Source organism: Sebastes fasciatus, chromosome 11 (genome assembly GCF_043250625.1).
Source record: "Sebastes fasciatus isolate fSebFas1 chromosome 11, fSebFas1.pri, whole genome shotgun sequence".
Taxonomy (NCBI): domain Eukaryota; kingdom Metazoa; phylum Chordata; class Actinopteri; order Perciformes; family Sebastidae; genus Sebastes; species Sebastes fasciatus.
In genome coordinates this window covers 29977512-30000504 of record NC_133805.1, presented here as the reverse complement: position 1 = coordinate 30000504, position 22993 = coordinate 29977512, and the positions used below count along the sequence as shown (strand labels likewise).

Below are 22993 nucleotides of genomic sequence, written 5' to 3'. Positions count from 1 at the left end.
AGCGTAAACATTTTTTTGTGCAATTGAGAAAGTTTTATAGAGTTTTATAACTTTACAGCAATACAGCTTTTCTAATGCGACACCTCAAAATGCTTCTTAACATGCTCATTATTGTCAAATAAAGTGTTAACTTCATATTAATTCTAATTTGCTTATTGGCACTAAACACAAAGGACAGCTGAGGCTGATGGGAAAATCATTAGTTTTAGGTATTTAGTCATAAATTAAAGTAATGGACACATTTTTAAAAACAGACCTGATAATGGTACTATATGAAAGTATAACCAAAGTAAGTAGGATGTATCCTCTGGAAACTAAAAATATCTGTGCAAATCTCCAAGGCAATCTATTGTATGGTGAGATCTTTCAGTCTGAACAAAAGTGGTGGACCAACATACGTACCGACATTACTATCAGCCACGCCGCTAGCAAGGCTAACATCTGAGGATAACCAAACCCTTTTAAGTAACAGTCCCGTAATTTGAATATCAAAGTTATGTTAAAGGGACTCAATGTAAGATCAGAAATAGCTTGTTAACAGCGACATTTGTGGCCGTTAAGTCAACGAAAGTCAGCGTCCTGTTGCTCGGGCTCGCTCTTGTACTCCCTCTACATAGACATGAACGAGCATCGATCAAAACAGTGAGGCAACACACGTCAGCTAAAACCACAATATCAATCTATATAATATAATCCTGTAATTTGAATATCAAATGTATGTTAATACTTGATTAGGAGTTGTGAAAAAAAGGACAATTTGAAACATCTGCAAGTTATGAGTTTTTATTGATAACATTAATTTTTCATTATGACATGAAAGATTCACAAAAAAATTTTTTTTTCCATCTGTAATGTGACAGCAGATTTGAGTGACACACTTTAAAAAGGTTACAGCAGTTTCACTAAAGCCACACTCTGAAAACTGATTGTTTTATAACATTGATATAAAAGCTAATAAGTAACATTGCGCTGGTCTCTTATGAATATCTGCCATTGATCTCAGTTTAGTTAGATGGAGTAATGATTGAGAATTTAATGAAACACTCTATGACCTATATGTTGATAGTGTAGCGGGTGGTAATGTAGAGTCATAAACTGATCTTTCCAATTCTTTCCAACTTAACAGCTCTGTCTTACACAAGTCTTGAAGGCAATGTTTAATGCACTGTGGTGATAGGTAGTTCAGTTGTCATAGTTTTTTATAAAGAAAATGGAGTGACACTTGTACTGTTGAGCCACTGATAGAGTGAGTTGAGCCATGACCACAGTAATGTAGATGTCTCAGTGGGGTTCTGGCAAATTTTTGCCAAAAAAAGCTCCATTTGGATGGAAGCCCAATAGAAACAAAATTAGTGTGGACATGGTCTCAGGCCGTACCATCAGCCAATACTAAGTAGGACTGTCTTTCACAACATACTGGAACATTCCATAGCATTACCATCATGAGGTGATCGTAAGTCTAAAAACCTACGTGTATAAGAGTGCCAGTTGATGGGTGGTGGCCACAGTGCACAGCTGTACGGTCAACACTGAAAAAGGCCCCAAACTCAGCACGATCACTTTGTGACACAATGAGGCATCAATAAAAACATTTTTAACAATCTGAGCAGCTGTCTGCAGCACAAGTCACAACACAATGGAATGCATAGAAGCAAAGAAGCAAAGAAAGTCGATGAAGGCTTTCAGAAAAGGCAAAGCATATTATTCATATATTAAAAAGTACGGTGGAATTATTATTATTTTTTATTTCTGATAAATATCCCTGCTTGTAATTTAGGCCTACATCCACATCGGATACTGCTTAAATAGCACACATCATCCTATAATATACAGCTGCCTCAGTAGTTTGTCTTTATTTTTTACTTCACTGCATTAGTGCTAACAAAAAGTACATTATTGTTGTTTGAAATTGTTATACATATTACAATTTCCTATAATAACACAAACAAAAGTTCTACTTTTAGAATGTCTGTCTAGGATAAAGCAGACATCAATAGACACTATGAATAAGAAAATAGATTAGATTATTAGTTATAGTGAGGCCAGAGAAAAACAAAAAGAGATCAGGGGCCAGAATTCCTGTCCCATTGTTAGTATTTGTGACAATTTCAGTAGATCCCTGGTCCATTGGTAGGCTACCTGTGTTAGCTGATATAGACTAACATTCTTAGGCTACCTTTTTCTGTGACAAGGCAGTGTCTGACCATGTGGAAAATGTGTATATAATATTGTATGAGTGGCACACACATGCACAATCTATGACCCCATTCATACTCTTACTTCATGTGTCCAAACAGATTCAGGTGCACCACCCCCCTATCTCCCACCCTGGGTTAGATGGATTGTAATCAGATGTGTGATCTGACCAACAGAGACACATATCAGTGTAGATCAAAGTGTCTTAAATATCATCTGGATTTTATCTGCATAGGAACACTAGAAATAACAAGTGTGAATGGGGTCTTAATAGCGTCAAAGCTTAAAAAAATACTCAAAGTTCTTTAATTCAAGATACATCCAGTTAGTCTATGTCATAGAAAGTGTAAGCTGTACTTTTCAAGTCAATAGGGCTAATATAAGCTGAGTAAAGACTGCATGGAGAGAAAAAAATGGGAGTAAGAAGGTCCGGGAAAAGGAGGGAAGGATGAGCAAGGGGAGGCAAGGAAGCTATGAAGATGAAGGAGGGTTCATTTGAAGGAGGCGCGGACCTGACGGCCCTTCAGAGGCTGAGGAGGCCGGTAGTTGTCCACCATGCAGCATGGAGCGTCTCCTTCTCCGGTGAAGAGGAGGCTGCGGAACTTGGCCATCTAATGAGGAAGAAGAGACGAGGAGGAAGATAATTAAGATACACCGCTACACTGAAGGTCCTTGATGACGTCATCACCGCCATGGACAACAAACAGACTTGTGTAGCTGCCTTTATAGACCTAGCCAAGGCTTTTGACTCGGTCAACCATAACATTCTCCTGCAAAGACTTACCAGCATTGGCTTGTCCAGTAGATGTTGCAACTGGTTTGCTAGCTACCTGGCTGATCGTGTCCAGCGGGTGAAGACCGAAAACATCATGTCTGAACCTCTTACCATCTCTAAAGGTGTGCCTCAAGGCTCCATCTTAGGCCCTATTTTGTTCTCCATTTATATTAACGATGTAGCCAAAGCTGCTAGAAATTCCTGGATTCATCTGTATGCTGATGACACCATCATATATTCAGCTGGTCCCTCACTCCACTCTGCTGTGTCCACTCTTCAACAAAGCCTCAACTCCATCCAACAGTCTTTCCACAACCTCCACCTGCTCCTCAACTCCAAAAAGACCAAATGTATGCTGTTTGACCGGAAAAACCTCATCATCCCCAGCCCTCCCAAGATCTACAGTGCTGATGGCTCGGAGCTGGAGTTTGTCAGCTCCTACAAATACCTTGGCTTCTGGTTGGACTCATCTCTCTCATTTAACACACACATCAATAACCTTCTGGCTAAAGTCAAAGCTAGACTGGGTTTCCTGTATCGAAACAAGGCCTCCTTCACACACTCTGCCAAATTCACCCTTGTGAAAATGACCATCCTTCCTCTATTTGACTACGGCGATATAATTTATAAAATGGCATCAAAGACCACCCTCAGAAAACTGGACACACTCCACCACTCAGCAATCCGTTTTGCCACATGTGCACCCTTCACCACCCACCACTGTGATCTTTACAGATTGGTGGATTGGCCCTCCCTTCACACCAGGCGGCTACAACACTGGCTGCTCTTGGTCTACAAATCCATTTTGGGAATGAACCCTCGCTACCTCTCCAATCTTCTGCACATTTCCGACAGCAATCGCCGTTTAAGATCCAGTGACTTCATTAGGCTCATCATTCCAAAAGTCCGTACTGTGTTTGGTCATAACTCCTTTCATTTTGCCGCTGCAAATGACTGGAACTCACTACAAAACACGCTCAAACTAACAGCTCTCACCTCTCTCAACATGTTCAAACAAAAGCTGCAACAAGTCATAGTTGACTGCTGTACTTGCTGACCAGCCCTCACTTCTCTCTCTCTCTTCCATTTTTACAAAGAACATCCAGTAATCCGCCTTTTTTTGTACATAGTGTTTATTAATTTACCTATGCTGTTTTTAGCCATTTTCTCATGTGTTTGTCATACTGTATTGTATCTGTGCTGTTTGTGTCACTTGTGTGGACTGTGCTACTGCCTCTTGGCCAGGTCATCATTGTAAATGAGAATTGGTTCTCAATTGATTTTACCTGGTTAAATAAAGGTCAAAAAAAAAAAAAAAAAAAAAAAAGATCTGGTTTCCATGGACACATGGTCACATTAGCAGTAGCTGAAATGTAATGTTTGCATTAACTGGAATATCATATGTTTCTAACTTGTATAAACCCATCATCACCGGCAAGACAGTAGAATTACCAAATGACAGGTGTCAGATGGGAGGTGTTGGAGTTTAAATCAGGCTGCATCCTCCGGGTCTAAGAAGCGAAGCCAGTGCCGAAGTGTCTTAAACCTGCATTCTGTCTAATAGCCAGCAGGGGGCGACTCCTCTGATTGTATAGAAGTCTATGAGAAAATGAGCCTACTTCTCACTTGATTGATTACCTTAGTAAACATTGTAAACATGAGATTATGGTCTCAATCGCTAGTTTCAAGTCTTCTTCAAAACAGCATGATGTTCATTTAGTAAATTATGGTCCCATTTAGAGTCAAATAGACCATAAGGCAGGGGATGCTTTAGGGCACCTTGTGATTGACAGGTTGCTACCACGGCGTTGTCCATGTTGTCATCTTAGAACTTTAACCCTTTCACAGTGTGTTTTCAGTTCATGGAAGTCAATTATACAATTTTTGGTCACCTGGAAATGTTTTCCGGTTGTACTTAGCTCCACCCTCTCGTGTCACTTATGGTTGCAAAAAAACAAGATGGCAAAGGCCAAAAACCAACATGGCGATTTCCAAAATGCCAAACTCAAGGACTCAAAACCATAGTGGGTGATGTCACGGTGACTACGTCCACTTCTTATATACAGTCTTTGGTTTAAATCAATGAACCTGTGTCCTGGAATGGGCTCTGTACTCATGCAGCTCTTGCAATCTGTTTGACAGCATGATGGATCTGCCTTGCTGCTTTGCCACTCTGCTGCAAAGGGTTATACCCTTACAGGCTGTTCACACCAAGCGGCAACCTCCAGGGCTGAAGAATGAAGCCAACACAGAGGTGACAAAAACAGTTCACCAAATGGTCACTTGAAGCTGGCTCCAAAAGGGAGTCAATCCCCATAGACCTCTATGTTAAAATGACCAACTTTACAGCAGAAATAAACATGTTTACAGTCTGGTACAAAAAAAACTGTTTTGGTCTCTTTAGCTAATATCCCCATGATTCCAGCTTCTTCAACGTGAATATTTTCTGGTTTCTTTACTCCTCTGTGACAGTAAACTGAATATATTTGAGTTTCGGAAAAACAAAACATTTGAGGACGTCTTCTTGGGCTTTGGGAAACACTGTCTGACATTTTATAGATCAAACAATTAATCGATTAATCGAGAAAAGATTAATTGACAATGAAAAATAATCGTTAGTTGCAGCCCCGCTCAAATGTCTAAAAAAAAAAAAGAATAAAATAATAGAATGTAATAAATGTTTTCCTCATTAATGATGTATTATTTCACAAACTTGCATATGTGTTCATTATCACAATGAAAGGAGAGGAGTTAAATGAGCCGGAGTCCGACCCGAGCCTGGTCTATATAACCTGAGCTTGTATCCTCTCAGAGTGTGTCTGGCTCAGGTTGACTCCCTGACTCTGCTCTGTAACATCATTAGCATAATATCTTTTGTGAATCAGACCATGAGGCGGGGCAGATGGCAGTTGCAAGTGATGCACAATTCATGGTGCTATCAGCGGCCACAGTCCATTCTTTGCAAATTTGAGTGTTGCATTAGAAAAAAAATGATGAAACATCCCGATGAGCTCTTGTAACCTCAGTGGGCCAAATCAAAGTGCAAATACTGTTTGCTCTACTACTGCAGGGGAACATTACCTGGATCATTTTAAAGTAGAAGAAATGTGGAATTGAATGCAATGAGCTGCTTCACTTCTTCCAGTATGTCATCAATCCAGTGTTATACAGGGCCTCCTGCTGTGGTTGTTATCTCCCACTTACACATGGTGGTGCAAAACACCGCCCTACTGACACTGAGTCCCGTATTGCACATTAAGATGTATGAGGGAATTATCCAACAATTGAAACAGTTTTCATTTCCCTCTGCAAATCAAATCTCTGAACACTGAGCTACTGGAACCAAGTGTACATGTTAGGGGGGAATGGTGACTGTAAAACACCTGGCTGTATTTGTGTGTGTGTGTGTGTGTGTGTGTGTGTGTGTGTGTGTGTGTGTGTGTGTGTGTGAGTGTGTGTGTGAGTGAAACGACTAAAGCAGCAGTGTGGCGTAAACAACATCTCCTCGGGGAGCCATTTAGCCTTTAGCTAGCTGGTGAGCTTGATTTAATTTCCCTCAGCAGGCTCTCTCAGCAATGCTTGCACTACACAACAAAGTATGTTCTGCACTGTATATTATCATCCGTGGCTTCATTTCTACTTTGCAGAAAGGGAATATTTCTTCATATAAACACATCTAGTTGTAGGCTACATCTATTGTTTATCTAGGGAGGTAAAACTGAGCATTTACCCTTTAGGGGAAAAAGCCCACGTGGGTTTTATGTCTCATGAAGGTACAGTGGGCAATGTTAATCATGTAAAGAGATAGAGCGCAGACTGCCCACTGGAGATACAGGCAGTCGGTGTAATCTAAGTGAAACACAAGGCCCTCCAGGCTCAGACACACCCTGCTCTAAAGCAAGATATCCTGACACTCTTGACTTTTGCTGTCTCTGACCAGCTGTCACTCACTCGCAAACTCCGATCAAACAGAATATTGATCCATGTTTGATCAGCAATGCCTTGTTTGACCGTTTGATCGGAGTTCGCAAATGATTGACAGCTGCCTTCGTTGAATGAACAGCCAATAGGAACGCTCTCTCTCTGAAATGACCTATGTTTGGTCAAAGTCTCCAGTCACGGGCTAGATTTTTTTAAAGCCTGAAAACAGAGCCATGAGGAGGTGCAGAAGTTTAGTTTTCTCTCAGAACACTTGAATTACAATATGCTGAAAGGTTATTATGGAATTTTTGCCTAATGATGCCAAAAACGTTCTGCCTACTGAAGCTTTAATGAGATGATTACCAAATCAAAGTCCGTATGAGGGTGTTTGAAAATATTGTAAATTTATGAGGAACTCTGCAGTAATTGACTGAATCTTTATTCTGATCTCTCAGACTCCCTGAGGCTGAACACTTCACGCCTTTTATTTTCTCATTTGAAGTTGAACACTTTCAGCTTCCACTTGGGAATTCAGCAGCAGTCTCACCAGACTACATGATTGAAAAGCCGTGTCGAAGCAGCATGTCCAACCCACATACCAGCAGGTGGGCTGCCAAGAAAAAATGTCTGTATTTAGGACTGCCACAAATACACACCGGCTACTGCAGCGCACGTTCATGCACATAGAGACACACGTACTATATAATTGCACTGAAACACTCAGAACATTTGACCTCCCTAGCTATGTATTTAAGTCATATCTAGTTTGTAATCCAGCTGTGGCTTCAGTTCAGTTGTTTCAACGTTTGGCTTAGCAAATGAAGTTCAATACTACATACATTTGTTACTTTATTCTGTTATACAGTGCAGAAATGAATGAATGAATAAATAAATGACTCAATAAATAAATAACTAAAATAATGAAGAAGGAACTGTAGTAATGAAAGGCTCAATCATCAATACACGTGTAGGTTAATAAATAAATAAGCACAAAATAGGAAAAATAAATAAATAAAATGTATTTATTCATTTGACAAATTACTAATTTTGTATTAATTTATTTCCATATTCAATTATTCTCCAATTAATCATTTTCTGTTTACATTTATTCCTGTTTTTAATTATTTTCCCTATTTATTCATTTCTTTATTTATTCAATTAAATAAATATATTTTACTTAATCATATCATATATTATTAGTCTGGTGTACACTGCTTACATAGCCTTGTTGACTCTGCTGCTATTAATAACACCACTGTCACTTTATCAGCACCACTGACTTTACCATGACATTTTTCTCCAAATGCTCTTGTATAGTTTCTGTTTTTATTCTATTCTTATTTTAGTTAATGTACCACCTATTATTTATTTATTTTACCTTCTAAACTTATCTGTATTTATTTATGTCCTTGTACTGCTGCAACAACTGAATTTCTGAAAACAAGGGGGTGAAGTTTGACCCTGAAGTGACCATGCTCCTTTTATTTGGTTTTCTCATTTTTCTCAGTTAAAGAGTTTTTAAAAAGCACCATTGAAAAATAAAGAGGGGGAAAAACATGTCTGTGATCTTCTGACATCTGATCTAATCAGCTTGAACACACATTGGAAATCTTAAAGAGTCATAAAATCAGTTTTCTGCAACATTTTGGAATATTTCGAAAAAATGGCTACCATGGTCCTCAGGAGGCAAATTTGCAGCGCCCTGATATCTAAATCTTTTCATAACATATACATAAACCTACATCTGTGCCAAATGTGTTGCTTTTATCGCAAAATGCACAATTGTAATGCTTAACTGCCCCGCTAATACATAAAATGTGTAATTTAACAGGTGGAATTACTCATTTTGATTATACGTAGGTAAAGCGAGTAAGTATGTGAAGCAAGTTAAGTAGCCTACTTGTGCAGGGCTGACACTGATCGGCTCCTTGAGGACGATCCAGGTGACACTCTCCAACAAGGGAGGCGTGGTCAGAGAGCCATCATAGGTCCAGTAGTCCAGAGAACCAGGAAGGAGAGTCTTTGAGTCAAAGTCAGCAAAGGTGGTCTGCTTTCCCTGCAGGTGTAAAAGAGGGAGTAAGAAAAGGAAGCCATTGTTACTCATTGTTAACCATGACAATGGAGTTGTTAGTTTCCCAAACGTATAACTTGCTGTTCATAGACAGTATTAGCACATTTATCTTCAGCTAAACAATGTTTTGGGAACTCTGGGAACGTTGTTTTTACCTTGGTCTTAATAGCATCCAAGCCATCCAGAACTTTCTGAAGCCTGGGGTTGGCAGCACCAATCTGGAGCACAACACAGATACACACAGCTGAATTTACAATACTCAAACACACTGTTCATTATTTTTATTATATAATCCCTTGGAGGGCATGAATACTTAAAGCACCTTCCCACCCCTGGTCTGCAGTGCAGTCACAGACCTCAGTGATGACTCACCTTGAGAAAGACCCCGACCACTGCGAGTCCATCAGACTGGCTGGCTGCCTCTCCAAAGCTGGGGTACTTGGTGTTCCAGTGCACCAGGTGAAGCTAACAAGAAAAAAGAGGCAAAGTTTGACTTTTAAGGCACAGGCTACAGACAGTGTGTCATCTTATCCTAAACTGAACATGAGCAATAGCTCAATACAAATAATGAGACAGTGATCTGAAGAGACAGCCAATTGCAAGCAATGTCAAGCCTGTGTTATGTTCAGCAAGTCTTTGTGCGTAGTTATGAAAGGTCCAAAAAACGTGTGAGAGAATAGAGAGGGAGGAGCATTTGTGATAATGTAGGACTTTATCGGACCACATTCCTTGCTCTTTAAGCCTTGGTTAAGCTTTATTTATGGTTGACCAGTGGGTTACCTCCAGGTCTGAGAAGTGAAGCCAATGCTGAAGTGCCTCAAACCTGCATTCTTTCTAACAGCCAGCAGGGGACGACTCCTCTGGTTGCAAAAAGAAGTCTGATTGTATAGAAGTCTATGAGAAAATGAGCCTACTTCTTACTTGATTTATTACCTCAGTAAACATTGTAAACATGAGTTTATGGTCTCAATCACTAGTTTCAAGTCTTCATCAATACAGAATGATGTTCATTTAGTAAATTATGGTTCCATTTAGAGTTAGATAGACCATAAAACAGGGGATGCTTTAGGGCGGGGCTACCTTGTGATTGACAGGTCACTACCATGGCGTTGTCTGGTCTGGGAGTTGTCCGTGTTTTTGTCTTTAACCCTTCACCGTGTGTTATCAGTTCATCAAAGTTAATGATAACCTTTTTGGTCGCCTAAAAAAAATATTATACAGCGTTCAGTTGTACTTAGCTCCACCCTTTAGCGTCACTTCTCGTTGCAAAAAAACAAGATGGCGATGGCCAAAATGCCGAACTCGAGGCTTCAAAACAGTAGTCCACAAACCAATGGGTGAGGTCACTGTGATTACGTCCACTTCTTCACACAGTCTATATGCTTGACGCATCTGCGAGGGTTTTTGCCAGTCCACACACATCCGACATTTTCTTAGAACGCGGATGGGTGGAAACCATGCTGAGGATTGCCTCACTTCACAGCATTAGACGCTTGATGGGCTGCCACATTTAACCATGCAGTTGCTGAATCTGTCTTTATTTTGGATCGATAACGGTTAGTTTAAAAGTTTCTAGGGAGTTTCCAGAGGCGGCGAGTCGCGTCGAATGCCCCTGATTTGCATAAAGTAGCCTAGACCCCAACTTTATGCAAATGAGGAGCGGCGAATGTGACGACCCGTCTCTCGAATTGCGCCGCCACGCTACCATAATGCATTGCACGGCTGCTTACATAGAAAATGAATGGGAAGCGTGGACAGGACGGAGGCTGTAGACACGTACCATAAGCATACACCCTCTGATGATGAAATTTAGGTCACGCAGACCCTTGCTGGTGAGGAGAATATCATTTTGGCTGTAGTTTCCTCGTGGCAGGGCCACAGTCAGGTCATGAGTCTTTTAAGTTTTTATGTGCTTATCTATAAATTATGTGTCCCTACGTGAAGCTCTTCTCTTAAAAACCTCTTCACACTGCAAGCAGTAAGTTCCTCATTTATTCATTCATTGGCCTAAAAATAGTTATATTTGAATATATTGGGACTAAAGATACTGGTATCAACCAACTAATTAATCACCCATTTTCATTTTTAATTGTGGAATGTAAACCCCAGGAATTCCTCAAAGGAAGACAGAATTAATGACTTCAGTGTCTGTCCTCTTCCCAATCCCCTGTGATTTTGAAAAATACTGTGTATAAAAAATATAAAGAACCATTATAAACAGATGTGTTACTTTCACATTTGTTACGTAAGCCTCTCTTGACAAAGACAGGATAGTACCACCATGACCGCCACACAACCTAGCCGTTTATTCCACAACATGAAGTGAGGACCTGTATGGTGACCGTACTGTAAGTTGTAAGCAGAAGCAATAGTAGCTTCAGTCTTACCTCACAGGGGAACTTGATGCCGTTGACAGTGTGTTCAGAGCCTCTGTCATCACTGGCTCCCCAGTGGAAATGAAATTGCTTCAAACGGTACGTTCCAGAAATAGGACCTCCCGTCAGGGCTGGTTAGAACAAAACAACAGCATCATTAGAGACACACTCAGGGAAGAAAAAACAGATTTAACACTAACAATGAAGTACATCTATGCAGTGCTCCTGCTCATCAAAGCATGGTTTCATTAGTTCTCTCAATCAGAGGTGCAAATTCAAATGGTATATTTCCTTTATTCTAGCCAGAGAACACAGAGAACCATGTTCTGTGAAACTTCACCTTCGAGACACCATCTATCAGTGAAGTGAAGTATGTCCACCACTGTGACATCTCTTAAAGTGGCACTCCATTTGAAGGTCAGTAAAGGTCATGGTTAGTAGCCTACTTCTGCAGCCTGTGAATATACAGTTGTATAATGTCTTTAGTGGCACTGTAGGAGCTTCATCAAGTCTGAGAAAATAACAGTGATGCAACAAGTCCTCCAACCCATTCGACCATATACAGGTCGTTTAGTTCCTACCCTCTCTCTAATATGACCCACAGGAGCGTTTCCTAATTAGCATTTCCTAAATTAGCGGTGCCCACCGGTGGCAGGAGATCGAAATGTCCTCGAACCTCAACGTAACCATTGCCGTTTTAAACACGTGGTTATGCTGGTCGCAGTTTGGATAACAAAAGTGGCCTACTTGGTTAGGTTTAAAGGATCATGGTTTGGGTTAAAATAAGTATGTTTGTTACGTAACTTAAGTTACGTACATAAGTTAACCTGTTACGTATGCGATGTAAGTCAGTGGGTAGAAATGGAGCAAATATCATTAAAAAACTTTAATAAACATAACTTAAATTATGTCCTCCAGGGTCCTTCAGTGCTCCTAACGGCATCTGCAAGATTTCCCAGACCGGAGGAAACCAACCAATCAGAGCCGAGCTGGAGCCTTCCCGTCTCTGAGCAGCAGTCAATCACTCGCAAAACCATGATCAAACAGTCAAACTAGGCAGTGCTGATCCATCATGTTGAGATCAGTTGAGGAAATACCAAGCACCGCCCACCAGCCGGAGCAAACTTTCTCATTTTACAGCTAAACAGTACACTACAAGATGTTTCTGAAAACATTTGAGAGAAATAGGCATTACAATAACAGAATATTGATATTGAGCTGCCTCCGTTGAATGAACAGCCAATAAATTACAATTAAATTACAATATGCTGAAAGGTTATTAAAGACTTTTCTGTCCAATGATGCCAAAAACACTCTGCCTACTGCAGGATCAAGTACACTACGTAAGTTAAAAAAACTCAATGTTGACTTGTTGTTACACACAGTACAGGAACAGCGGCCTCCTGGGTGAAAGTCCTGTGTTTGTTTGACCATCCATCCACAGCAACCTCCTTGCTCTTTATACCTGACTTCCTGCTTTTGCTCCCGTCATAATTACTACGGCCACTAGAGGTCACCGCCTAACAATATACATTAATATGGGTCGTAATAACCTGCTTGTACAAACGACCAATGGGGTTGTTTTTTGGGGGAGGACAGTCTCAGTGGTTTTGAGAGTTCAAATTGCAGTCAAATAGACCATAAAGCAGGGGATGCTTTAGGGCGGGGCTACCTTGTGATTGACAGGTTGCTACCACGACGTTGTCCGGTCTGGGTGTTTTCACCTCATGAAAGTTAATTATAACATTTAGGGTCACCTAAAAATGTCTTATTCAGTGTTCGGTTGTACTTAGCTCCACCCTCTCACGTCACTTCTGGTTGCAAAAAAACAAGATGGCAACGGCCAAAAGTTCATGCAAACTTCTGTTTTACCACCATTGCTGCTGAAATATTGGGCAATATTTGGTGCTGTAATAAACCCAGATTTGTACATTCTATGTTGTTTCTTTATGTTTCATAAATAATAACAATTTAAGTCATATTTAATTTATTCAGTTCATATTGATATGCTTTCATGATTTGCACTGTTGGATAAGCAGTGTCAGTGCACCAGGGTGAGGTGGTGCAGATATCCTGTTGGCCTCCAGATACGCTCTTATCTGCTACACTACATACTGTACAGCAGGGTGGAGACATAAACAAGAGAGTCAGATAAAGTTTACTACTGTAATACTAACACTTACTGGAAATGAATATATTATAATATGATATAATACAATCAAATATAATATATTTGTTGTTGCAGCTGTTGCAGCAAAACAATATTTGCTGCAACAGCTGTACAAACATGTAAACAAGGTCAACTAAGATTACAGATGTGCATGGGTGAATGGATGTATATGTTATGTGTTAACACTATAGGAGCTGAGCTGTGCTTACTGGAACTGTCAATGTCGTCCACATAGTCCACCTGGAAGGAGTGTCCGTTGTTGAGGATGCCGCTGGCGTTGGAGGGGTCATACTTGAGTTTGAGAGGCTTCAGAGAGGGGTCGAACTGGGCCTCCTTGGGGACAATGTTGATGGGAGACTGTCTGGGCCCGTTAGCCACAGGGTAATCTTCTCCCCATTTGTCAGGTCCTATAAATACATATTACAATATTAAATAGGAAATAAGTATATGTTAGTAGCAAGTGCTTTGTGTTCTGTATGGGGCACTTGATATTCAGATCATTTACTTTAATAAAAGTAGTAATACCGCAGTGCACAAATACTCACTAAAAGTAAGTAGAAGTACAGAATCAGAGAAATGTACTTAATGTATCAAAAGTAAAAGTATTGATTATGCAGAATGGCCTCTTTCATGCATCTTTCAGCATGATATTGTATTATTACTACTACATTAAAGTTTAAGCAGCACTATTCAGGTAAAGTACAAATACCTCACAACTGTACTTGAGCAAAGTATAGGCCTATAAAAAAGTATCTTAAATTGAACCACTGATAGCAAGTAATAATTCTATTTTCATTTCTGTTGTGTTATTAGAAGCAATGTTCAGATCCTTCACATGATACCACAGTTGAAAAATAATAAAAATTCCAGATGCAAAATCTACTCAAGTTTACTCAGCAGTGATATTCAGATTATTTACTTAAACAAAAGTACCACGGTGAACACATACAAAAAGTTATAAAAACTGTAGAAGTATTATCACAAACAATGCACTTAAAGTATCAAAAGTAAAAGTATTCAATATGCAGAACGGCCTCTTTGATCATGATATTGTATTATTACTGCAGTACAGTTTAACTATAAAAAAAAATGGAGAATGGAAAGTAAAATGGAAGTAAAGCACAAGTACCTCACTACTTGAGTAAAGTATACAATTAATGTACTTTAAATTGAACCACTGATAAGTAATAATTCTTTTCTCTCTCCTCATTTCTGTTGCGTTATTAGAAGCTATGTTCAGATCCTTCATATGATACCCCAATAAAATAATTATAATCCATTAACGGTAAAGGTTTTGCAGTAAAAAAAATTACTTAGCAATACATTTTATGTTGCAGTGTGTGTGGGCTCAGTTCATAGTTTTTAAAAGTTTGTCATATGTTTTGCACAACCTCCAGAGTATAACTGGCCCATGAGTGTGAACATGTAGCTATGGATTTAAAAAGAACAATATTTGCTGTTTAACCAGTGGAGTAAGTTTAACATTGAATTATTCACTTAACTGCCAACCCTTTACCCTGAAGGTGTGCTTAAGTAATGTGGTCATGTAAATTATCAAAGTAATGACATTTATTACTGAGGACTGCAATACAGGCTATACTGTCTGCACTGATGATGAACATCTGAGTTGAGAGTGGGGCAGCAGCAGCAGCAACATGTTTCCAACCTGTTACAGAGAAACTCGACCCTCCAGTCGGATACTGTACATGATGCTGAGAGATCATCCTCACCGTTAGACGGTCCGTATCCCCATCCGTGAGACATGGCTACTCAGACTGGATGCTATATCCTGAGAACACAGAAGAAGGATTAATCCAGGTCGGGAGAGGAGGAGGAGGATGATGATGATGATCTGGTGACAGACACCCGCTGCTGGGCTTTATATAGGCTCTGTCCCACCGGTGGGTTTGGCTTGTCGGTCCTTCAGCGGGCCGGTCAGTCAGGAGGACGGAGCAGAGCAGCCATCCGGAGACGCGATGGAGGCGTTCTTCACTCCTGGACCTCTCCTCTCCTCCTTTCTCCTCTCCTCTCTCCTCTCCTCTTTTCCTCCTGTCTCCTCTCCTCCGTAATATTCAGAGGCAGATTATTGAAGAGATGCGATGGTGGGTGTGTATCCTCTCCGCTGCCAGCAGAAATGGATGCGCGCACATCATCCACACACATTCATCATCATACTGTATCTATAGTGTTTCAGCGGCTCCAGGATCAGTCCAGGTTCAGGTTCTGGGAGAATCGGAGCCTAAGGCACAGAGGATTTTGTCGCAATATCCTGAAGTCGACATGTTTCGTTTCAGCTCTTGCCAGCCTTCATTGATCTCGGTTATCCGGTTCCTGGCGCACGGCTTTATTATGAAGGCTGCATGCGGCATGCTGGGATGTGCGTGTCCTGTGGCTCTGTGCAGGGCCGGACAGAGACATGATGGGGGCCTGAGGGCTGAAGCAGAACCCTCCCAACTGGTTCACTGATAGTTATTCATGTTTAGCCCTATACTTAATAAACGGTTTAGTGTAAAAAAATAAAATAAACACCCCTTCTCTTCATAACTCACACAGGTTATTCTACACATTGGCTACTGGTGGAATAAGCGCGACGTACTCTCTCCAGTGATATGTTCCGCTGATGTCTATTGTGGATAAACACACATAAATATCATATAAATGTGCTCTTCATATCATGAGCTGATGCCTCGGTCATCAAAATAAGAACTTTTATTTATTATCCAGGTGACTGTATCCATGGTGACAGAACAGGAACCACTTTAAAATTGCGAAATCGCAACTTGCAATAATGCGTTAAAGAAATTAGTTAAAACTAATTTGAGTTAGACAGCCCTAATTTAACTTTTTTGACAATACTAAGGCAAAGAATGCCCAATCAACATGTTTTTTTCCATCTGAACAAACTCTCCCTGACACTCTCCTTAAAGCTGAAGTTGGCGAGATTGGAGCAAATATGATTTTAAAAAGTAATTTTTTTAAAAATCGCTATATCCTGACAGTAGTGCATGAGACAGGTAATCTGAAAAAAATCATATTCCTCTGTGTCCTCCGGTGCTCCTAATGGCATCTCTCTCTCTCTCTCTCACTCGTGAACTCCGACCAAACGGTCAAACTAGGCAACGCTGATCGAATATGAATCAATATTCTGTTATAATTAATCACTATTCTGTTACTGTAATGCCTATTTCTCTCCTCAAATGTTTTCAGAAACATCTTGTAGTGTACTGTTTAGCTGTAAAATGAGAAAGTTTGTGACCCGGCAGCCATGTTGAGATCAGTTGAGGAAATACCAAACCAGCCAGAGCACAGCCAATAGGAACGATCTCTCTCTGAAATGACCTGTGTCTCATGTCACCTGTCACGGGCTAGATTTTTTAAAGTCTGAAAACAGAGCCATGAGGAGGGGCAGAAGTCTAGTTTTCTCTCAGAACACTTGAATATAATATATGCTGAACATATGCTGAAAGGTTATTATGGAATTTTAGCCCAGTGATGCTAAACAAAATTGTTGCCTACTGAAGCTTTAAAGGGACAGTAGTAGTGCTATTTATCAATCTAGATTGTTCTGGTGTGAGTTGCTGAGTGTAGTAGATGTCGGCCGTAGAGATCGCTGCCTTCTCTCCAATATAATGGACCTAAATGGCACTCGGCTTGTGGTGCTGAAAGCACCAAAAAAAAAGACATTTGAAAAACTCAACAGCAATGAAATCATCATCGTAGAAATCATGACCCGGTTACTCAAGATAATCCACAGACCTTGTTGTGAGCAGTTTCATGTAGGAACTATTTTCTTTCTACCCTATCACCGTGCAAAAGGAAGCGTGCATGTACTCATGGACGAGAGTCAAGTCAATTCAAGTCAAGTCAATTTTATTCGTATAGCCCAAAATCACAAATTTGCTTCAGGGGGCTTTACAATCTGTATAGAATACGACACCCTCTGTCCTTTACAGTACGACCCTCTCATCGGATATGGAAAAATTTAACCAAAAAGATCCTTTTAACAGGGAAAAAAGAAAAATGTTAGTGTTAGTTAATGTTAGTTTTTCACTATAACACATTCAGATTTGAGCAGTGTGACAGTCTGGCGACCTGTCCAGGGAGTATCCCGCCTTCGCCCAATGTCAGCTTGGATCGGCTCCAGCACAGGTCTAGACAGTTGAGTCCTTTGTCCTTTACACCACAGCCCTGTGATGGCCATCTTTGGACTTAGATGAACACACTAAATATGGAGAAGCAGATTTCATTTAATTTTCATTGTGCACTACATATCTGGAACAAACTCCCAGAGAACTCCAGGTCTGCTGCAGCTCTACTTTCAATACATCTGCTGCCATCTTGTGGCTCAATAAGAGACAACTGTGACACTCACTGCTTCTCATTTCTGATTATCTAACATAGGTCATACATATACTGTAAATAGGTATAGTAGGCCAGGAATTAAGCTATTCTCACTTCAATCAGATCAATTTCTTGAATCAAATGTGGAAAAAGCTCTTGCTCTGGAGGCTGCTTGTCTTTGACCTGGTCTTCACAGGGTGAGCAGGGGAAACGTTTCCCTTCATCAGGAAGCCAATCTTTGATTCACCCCACCACATACACTGTGTGTATTGAAATAGGAACCCATATGAGTGAGAAATAATGTGTCTTTTAAGTGTCACTTACTAGCTTTTGCCAGGACTTTCATCCACAACTCACTGTCTTCCTCTGGCACTTGGGTCACAAGATAACAGGAGGTCAAACATGTTCTCATCCCAATTCATCACACACCGCCGCTTTGACAGGCCCCTTGATGCTTGGTGTCACGCCCCTTGATGCTTGGTGTCACGCCCCTTGATGCTTGGTGTCACGCCCCTTGGTGTCATCACGCCCCTTGGTGTCACGCCAGATTCAGGCAACAAAACCACTATAGTTCGGTTTAGGAAATAACTACATGGTTGGGCTTAAAACTATGTTTGAACAGTGAAAATAACACTGAACAAAATCTGAATTTCGCCTATAGGTCATCAAAAGGGCTAGAGCCAACCCTGGTTCTGCTGATTGGGATGATGTGGACCGCATGGTTGAGGAACTGGGGGTCTTGTTGTTTTCTCTCCTGTGTTTATGACTTAAAAACAGGTGAAAATAAAGGTTTTGTCAAAATAATCTTTCTAAATTCCTTAAAAACTATTTTCACCCTTGAAACAGATGGGGAAAAACGTTTTGGCAGGATATTTTTTTTAAGGATCATTTTTGAGTTTTAATTTAAACTAAAATTAAAACTCACCTGGAAGAAAACATGAATGCTTTAAAGGTCCTGACACACCAAGCCGACGGTCGGTGAGCGTCTGTCGGCCTTAGTTCTTGTCGGCTCTAGTTTGACCATGTCTGAGTTTTTTCGGCAGATTCAGCATGTTGAATCGGCAGCGGAGCTCGTTCGTTGAGAGAAATCACTCTGATTGGTTGTTCAGCTTAAACTAAACAGTGCACAAAAAGAGAAACGGAAGTGAGGAAAACAAGCAAACGAGTAAAGTCAAGAGGACAAACACAGAAGGCTCATTTTTCATCTTCATCTCATCTGATCATTCCAACACACGGATATTTTCACGGCGACATGAACATGTGGAATGAAGCTAAGTGGTGAGTGAGAGTGGTGTGAAAATGGTCGTTAGACGTCACTTTATTTCATGCATGTATCATAACAACGGCTTGTATATCCGCCATTCTCGGTCTTCCTGTTTCCCTTTTTGAATGATGAATACAGACTACCGCCGCCTGCTGGTTTGGAGAGTTATTTCCTCGTATGTGTTAACTGGCCGTCGGCTGTAGTCTTTGCGGTGTGTTCGAGAGCAACTTGTTGGTAAAGACGAATGTGACGTGAGGCGACGCAATGGTCGGCCTTCATCGCCGCTAGTTCTCTGATGTTGGGTTGGTGTGTCTGGGACCATAGTCCTATTTAGAACATGGGGTAGTGATGCTCTTCAGCCTCTTGTGGCTGAAAACAACAAATACTTCAAACGCAAATAAATCCCCCCCCCCAAACATTATTCTTCAGTTTCTTCTGTTTTCATAGATGGAAAGGAAACTAACAAAAGTAAAATAAAAAATGATCCTGGCAAAACTTTTTTCCCACCTATTTCACAGATGGAAAAAAAAAAATCTAAGGAACTCAAACAATTAACCTGGCAAAATATTGTTTTTCATCAGTTCTTATTGTTATATATATATATATATATATATATATATATATATATAGTGTTTTAGTTTAGATCAGACTTTTTCTGACTTGCCTCTCAGGGCTTCCGTACAGTAGATAGCAGATAAATGATGACACATCTTGTTCATACATCATACTCATAGATGATTTAGTATTTATGACAGGTCATCTTTATTTCATTCCAGCAGTTGCTTCGGTCTTAATAAGTGGCTAACCAGTCACATAACTGATTCTGGTCTGTTGGTCTTGATTGACAGACAAAGTTTTGGATACAAGTGGCATAATGAAATAAAACAGTCATTGGGAAAATGGTGTTGTGAAATAAAAACAAGACTTTGGAAAAAGAACACCTTTAAAAAACTAAAAAAAAACTGCTGGAATGAAAATAAAAATGCAATAAATTGTTACTGTGAAAATGTGTTGCTGAGAGACTGAAATCTAAACACGTTGTTTCATAGTTAAATATAATACTTGATGTGGGTTAATGAAGTGAACTGTTGACACGGACACGATGACTCAGTATGTGCTGTCAGATTTTAGTCGCATTGTTGGAAAAGCAGCCTTTTGTTGTCTGAAAAGCTGAGGCGGGCTGAAGAGGAGGATAACATAAGACAGGATGATCTTTCAACCATCAGTCAGGAGGGAACTTGGAAACTGTTGACTGGGATGTTGATTCTAGTTTTAGTGTCTTTGAGATACAATCAAGAGGCTCAGGTTCAGTCTGTCTTCAGGTTCTGTAAGGGATCCACCATATCCTGCAGATGATCCAGATTCTAAACTGAGTCAGTGCCAATGTGAGTGTTCCCTCTTCCAGTTTGTTGTTACACATCATCTCATCTTCCCAATCAAGGCCTACTGAAAGAGGCTGGGACACGTCGTGGGGTACAACACTTGCATAGTGTAACTGGAGCTGCGATCGTGTGTTGCAATTGACTCAATTTTGGACCATTTTACTGCGCATGTGTTGCACCCCAAAGATATGATGTGTTGATGACGCGTGACCTCTCCTCTTTTCACCCCCCTTGCACATAGTGAAGTGCTAAGTGCAGTGTGAACTGTATATGTATCATTAGCACTCCCCGAGCTAAATACACCACTTTGTTTACCAACCCTGCTGTCATCATAGGATAGACCATTGCATCCTGAATGAATGGGCCATAAATGAACATGCATGAATTTTTGTGTGCTTATGTGTTTTTTTTAATTAAATGAGGGTGAAATAGTGAAGGATGGTTATACTGGTTGGATTTTATATTTAAAAAATGTTAATATCAGTATTTACAATGATGCACAAAGCTCGATGAAAATTAATTTAAATGTCGAGAGAATTTATAAAAGTGAAATGTATAAAATGAACATTATTGTAATGTTGCTGTAAGGACATTTAGTATAAGAACAAGTGATGAAAACCATACAAAATAAACATGTTACAGATTAAAGTCTTAACAACAATGTCATTTTGTGTACCTGTTTATATGTATTACATACTCTGATGGTTAAAATTGAAATTCATAGAGGTTGATTTTTATTCATTTGGGAGAGTCAAAAGTGACCGTAGTTGCAGAAACACCAAAATACAGTCTAGTGTTGAGACGTCGGGAGCATAAATCCTAAATTCTCATGAAATATTTCAATACAACATATAGGAGATCAAAGTGACCTTTATTATATAATATATGCCATGTTGTGACAATCTGGATCCCTCTTCCAGGAGCACAGATGATGCTCTGAGGATAAATCTGCCCCTTGATTCAAAGTGTGTCTGTTTCCTCTAGAAAATACTTCAGTTGAAAAGAATGAATTTGGTTTTTTTTGGTTTATTTTCTCCAAGTTTGGGATGAAATGACCAGTCTGCCTTCTGTACAGTATGTATTATTGGGGGTTCTCTCTTTGCAGGAGGCTACATGCACACAAATACATGCACACAAATACATGCACTGAAATGAACAAAAATTATTCCGTTTCTGGTCTTACAAGCGACATGTCAAAGAAACGTCGTTCCCTTTCTCTCCATCTCTCTCTCGCTCTCTCTCCCTCTATCTCTCAGTGGATGAGTCGACCAGAGTGAAGACCGGCGCAGTAGCACAATTCTACTTCCGCTTTTGCTTCAAAATAAAGTCCTTATTTGCAAATAAAGCATTCTGTATCTGTCATGAATAATATTATTTTTGGACCAAGGCTGAATTGGTCATTGTGTGTGTTTTTTTATGTGATTTTATTTTATTCAATTGCAATTTCATAATAATAATTCCTGCATTTTTACCTAATCTTGTCGAGGGGTGATGTATTAAAATAGTTGAATACCTTAATCATTTTACTTGATATTGTGCTTACATTGTCTATTTCTAAATTACCACAAACTAATTGACACAGCAAACCTGGAGCAGGTGGAGCACAGTAGCCTACAGTAAGTCAGTTTCAGGGTAAAATGTATGATATGGGCATTGTCCCTGACAGATACTTCAAATTGCGGACAAAACTGTGGTAAAACAAATTTATAAATTATCTGCGTGGCACTTGCTCGCTAATAATAGTACTGTATATCATTTACAATAATCTTATTTAATCGCACTTCTCTTTCTATTTAATGAAGGTTTGGAGAAATTCATGTTGAAGGCGAGATATGCTGTTGGGTGTATTTACTTCAAACCACTAAATTGCACTTGGTGTCAACATATGATCTTTCATGAAACCAATCTGAAACATGTTGGTCTCCTACCTGGAGGACTGATCACGCATAGCCACACCTGTGAGGACATGGGAGAGGTTTGATTTGATATATTGAACACCTTATGTGTTTATTGAGCACACAGAGGATTTAAGTTGGTGTACCAGTTTGATTTATTTGTCAATCATTCAATTCCATACTTTATTTTTTGCCTTTATCAGAATCAGAATCAGTTATGCTTTATTGATTGCCAGGGGGCATTACAGTAGCTAGTAGAAATAAAGGAGTATGTAACATGTAAATGATGTACATAATGCTACAATATAAACACAATATGTGTAAAGAAATATAAATTAAAAATAAGAAAAAGAGAATGTTGTAAATATGAAATACATATACAATATTTGCTGCAGTGGGTAGAAATGGACCAAATATGTTAAAAAATAGTTATTTTTATAAAACGGTCACTCTATCCTGACAGTAGTGCACGAGACAGGTAATCTGAATAAAAATCATGTGTCTCTGTGTCCTCCGCTGCTCCTAACGGCATCTGCAAGGTTTCACGGACCAGAAGAAAACAACCAATCAGAGCCGAGCTGGAGTCTGCCATCTCTGAGCAGC

General features: G+C 39.9%; 1 protein-coding gene across 1 annotated transcript; it reads right to left on the bottom strand.

Moving 5' to 3' along the window:
- Positions 1 to 767: 767 nt before the first annotated feature.
- LOC141777705 (carbonic anhydrase-like) lies at positions 768 to 15903 on the bottom strand. Its single transcript, XM_074652217.1, has 7 exons — positions 15239 to 15903; positions 13718 to 13915; positions 11351 to 11469; positions 9336 to 9428; positions 9119 to 9181; positions 8793 to 8948; positions 768 to 2807 (listed from the first exon to the last, which is right to left on the bottom strand). Exons 1-7 carry the CDS (start codon positions 15270 to 15272, stop codon positions 2688 to 2690), a joined length of 783 nt encoding a protein of 260 aa, XP_074508318.1. The 5' UTR covers positions 15273 to 15903; the 3' UTR covers positions 768 to 2687.
- Positions 15904 to 22993: the final 7090 nt, after the last annotated feature.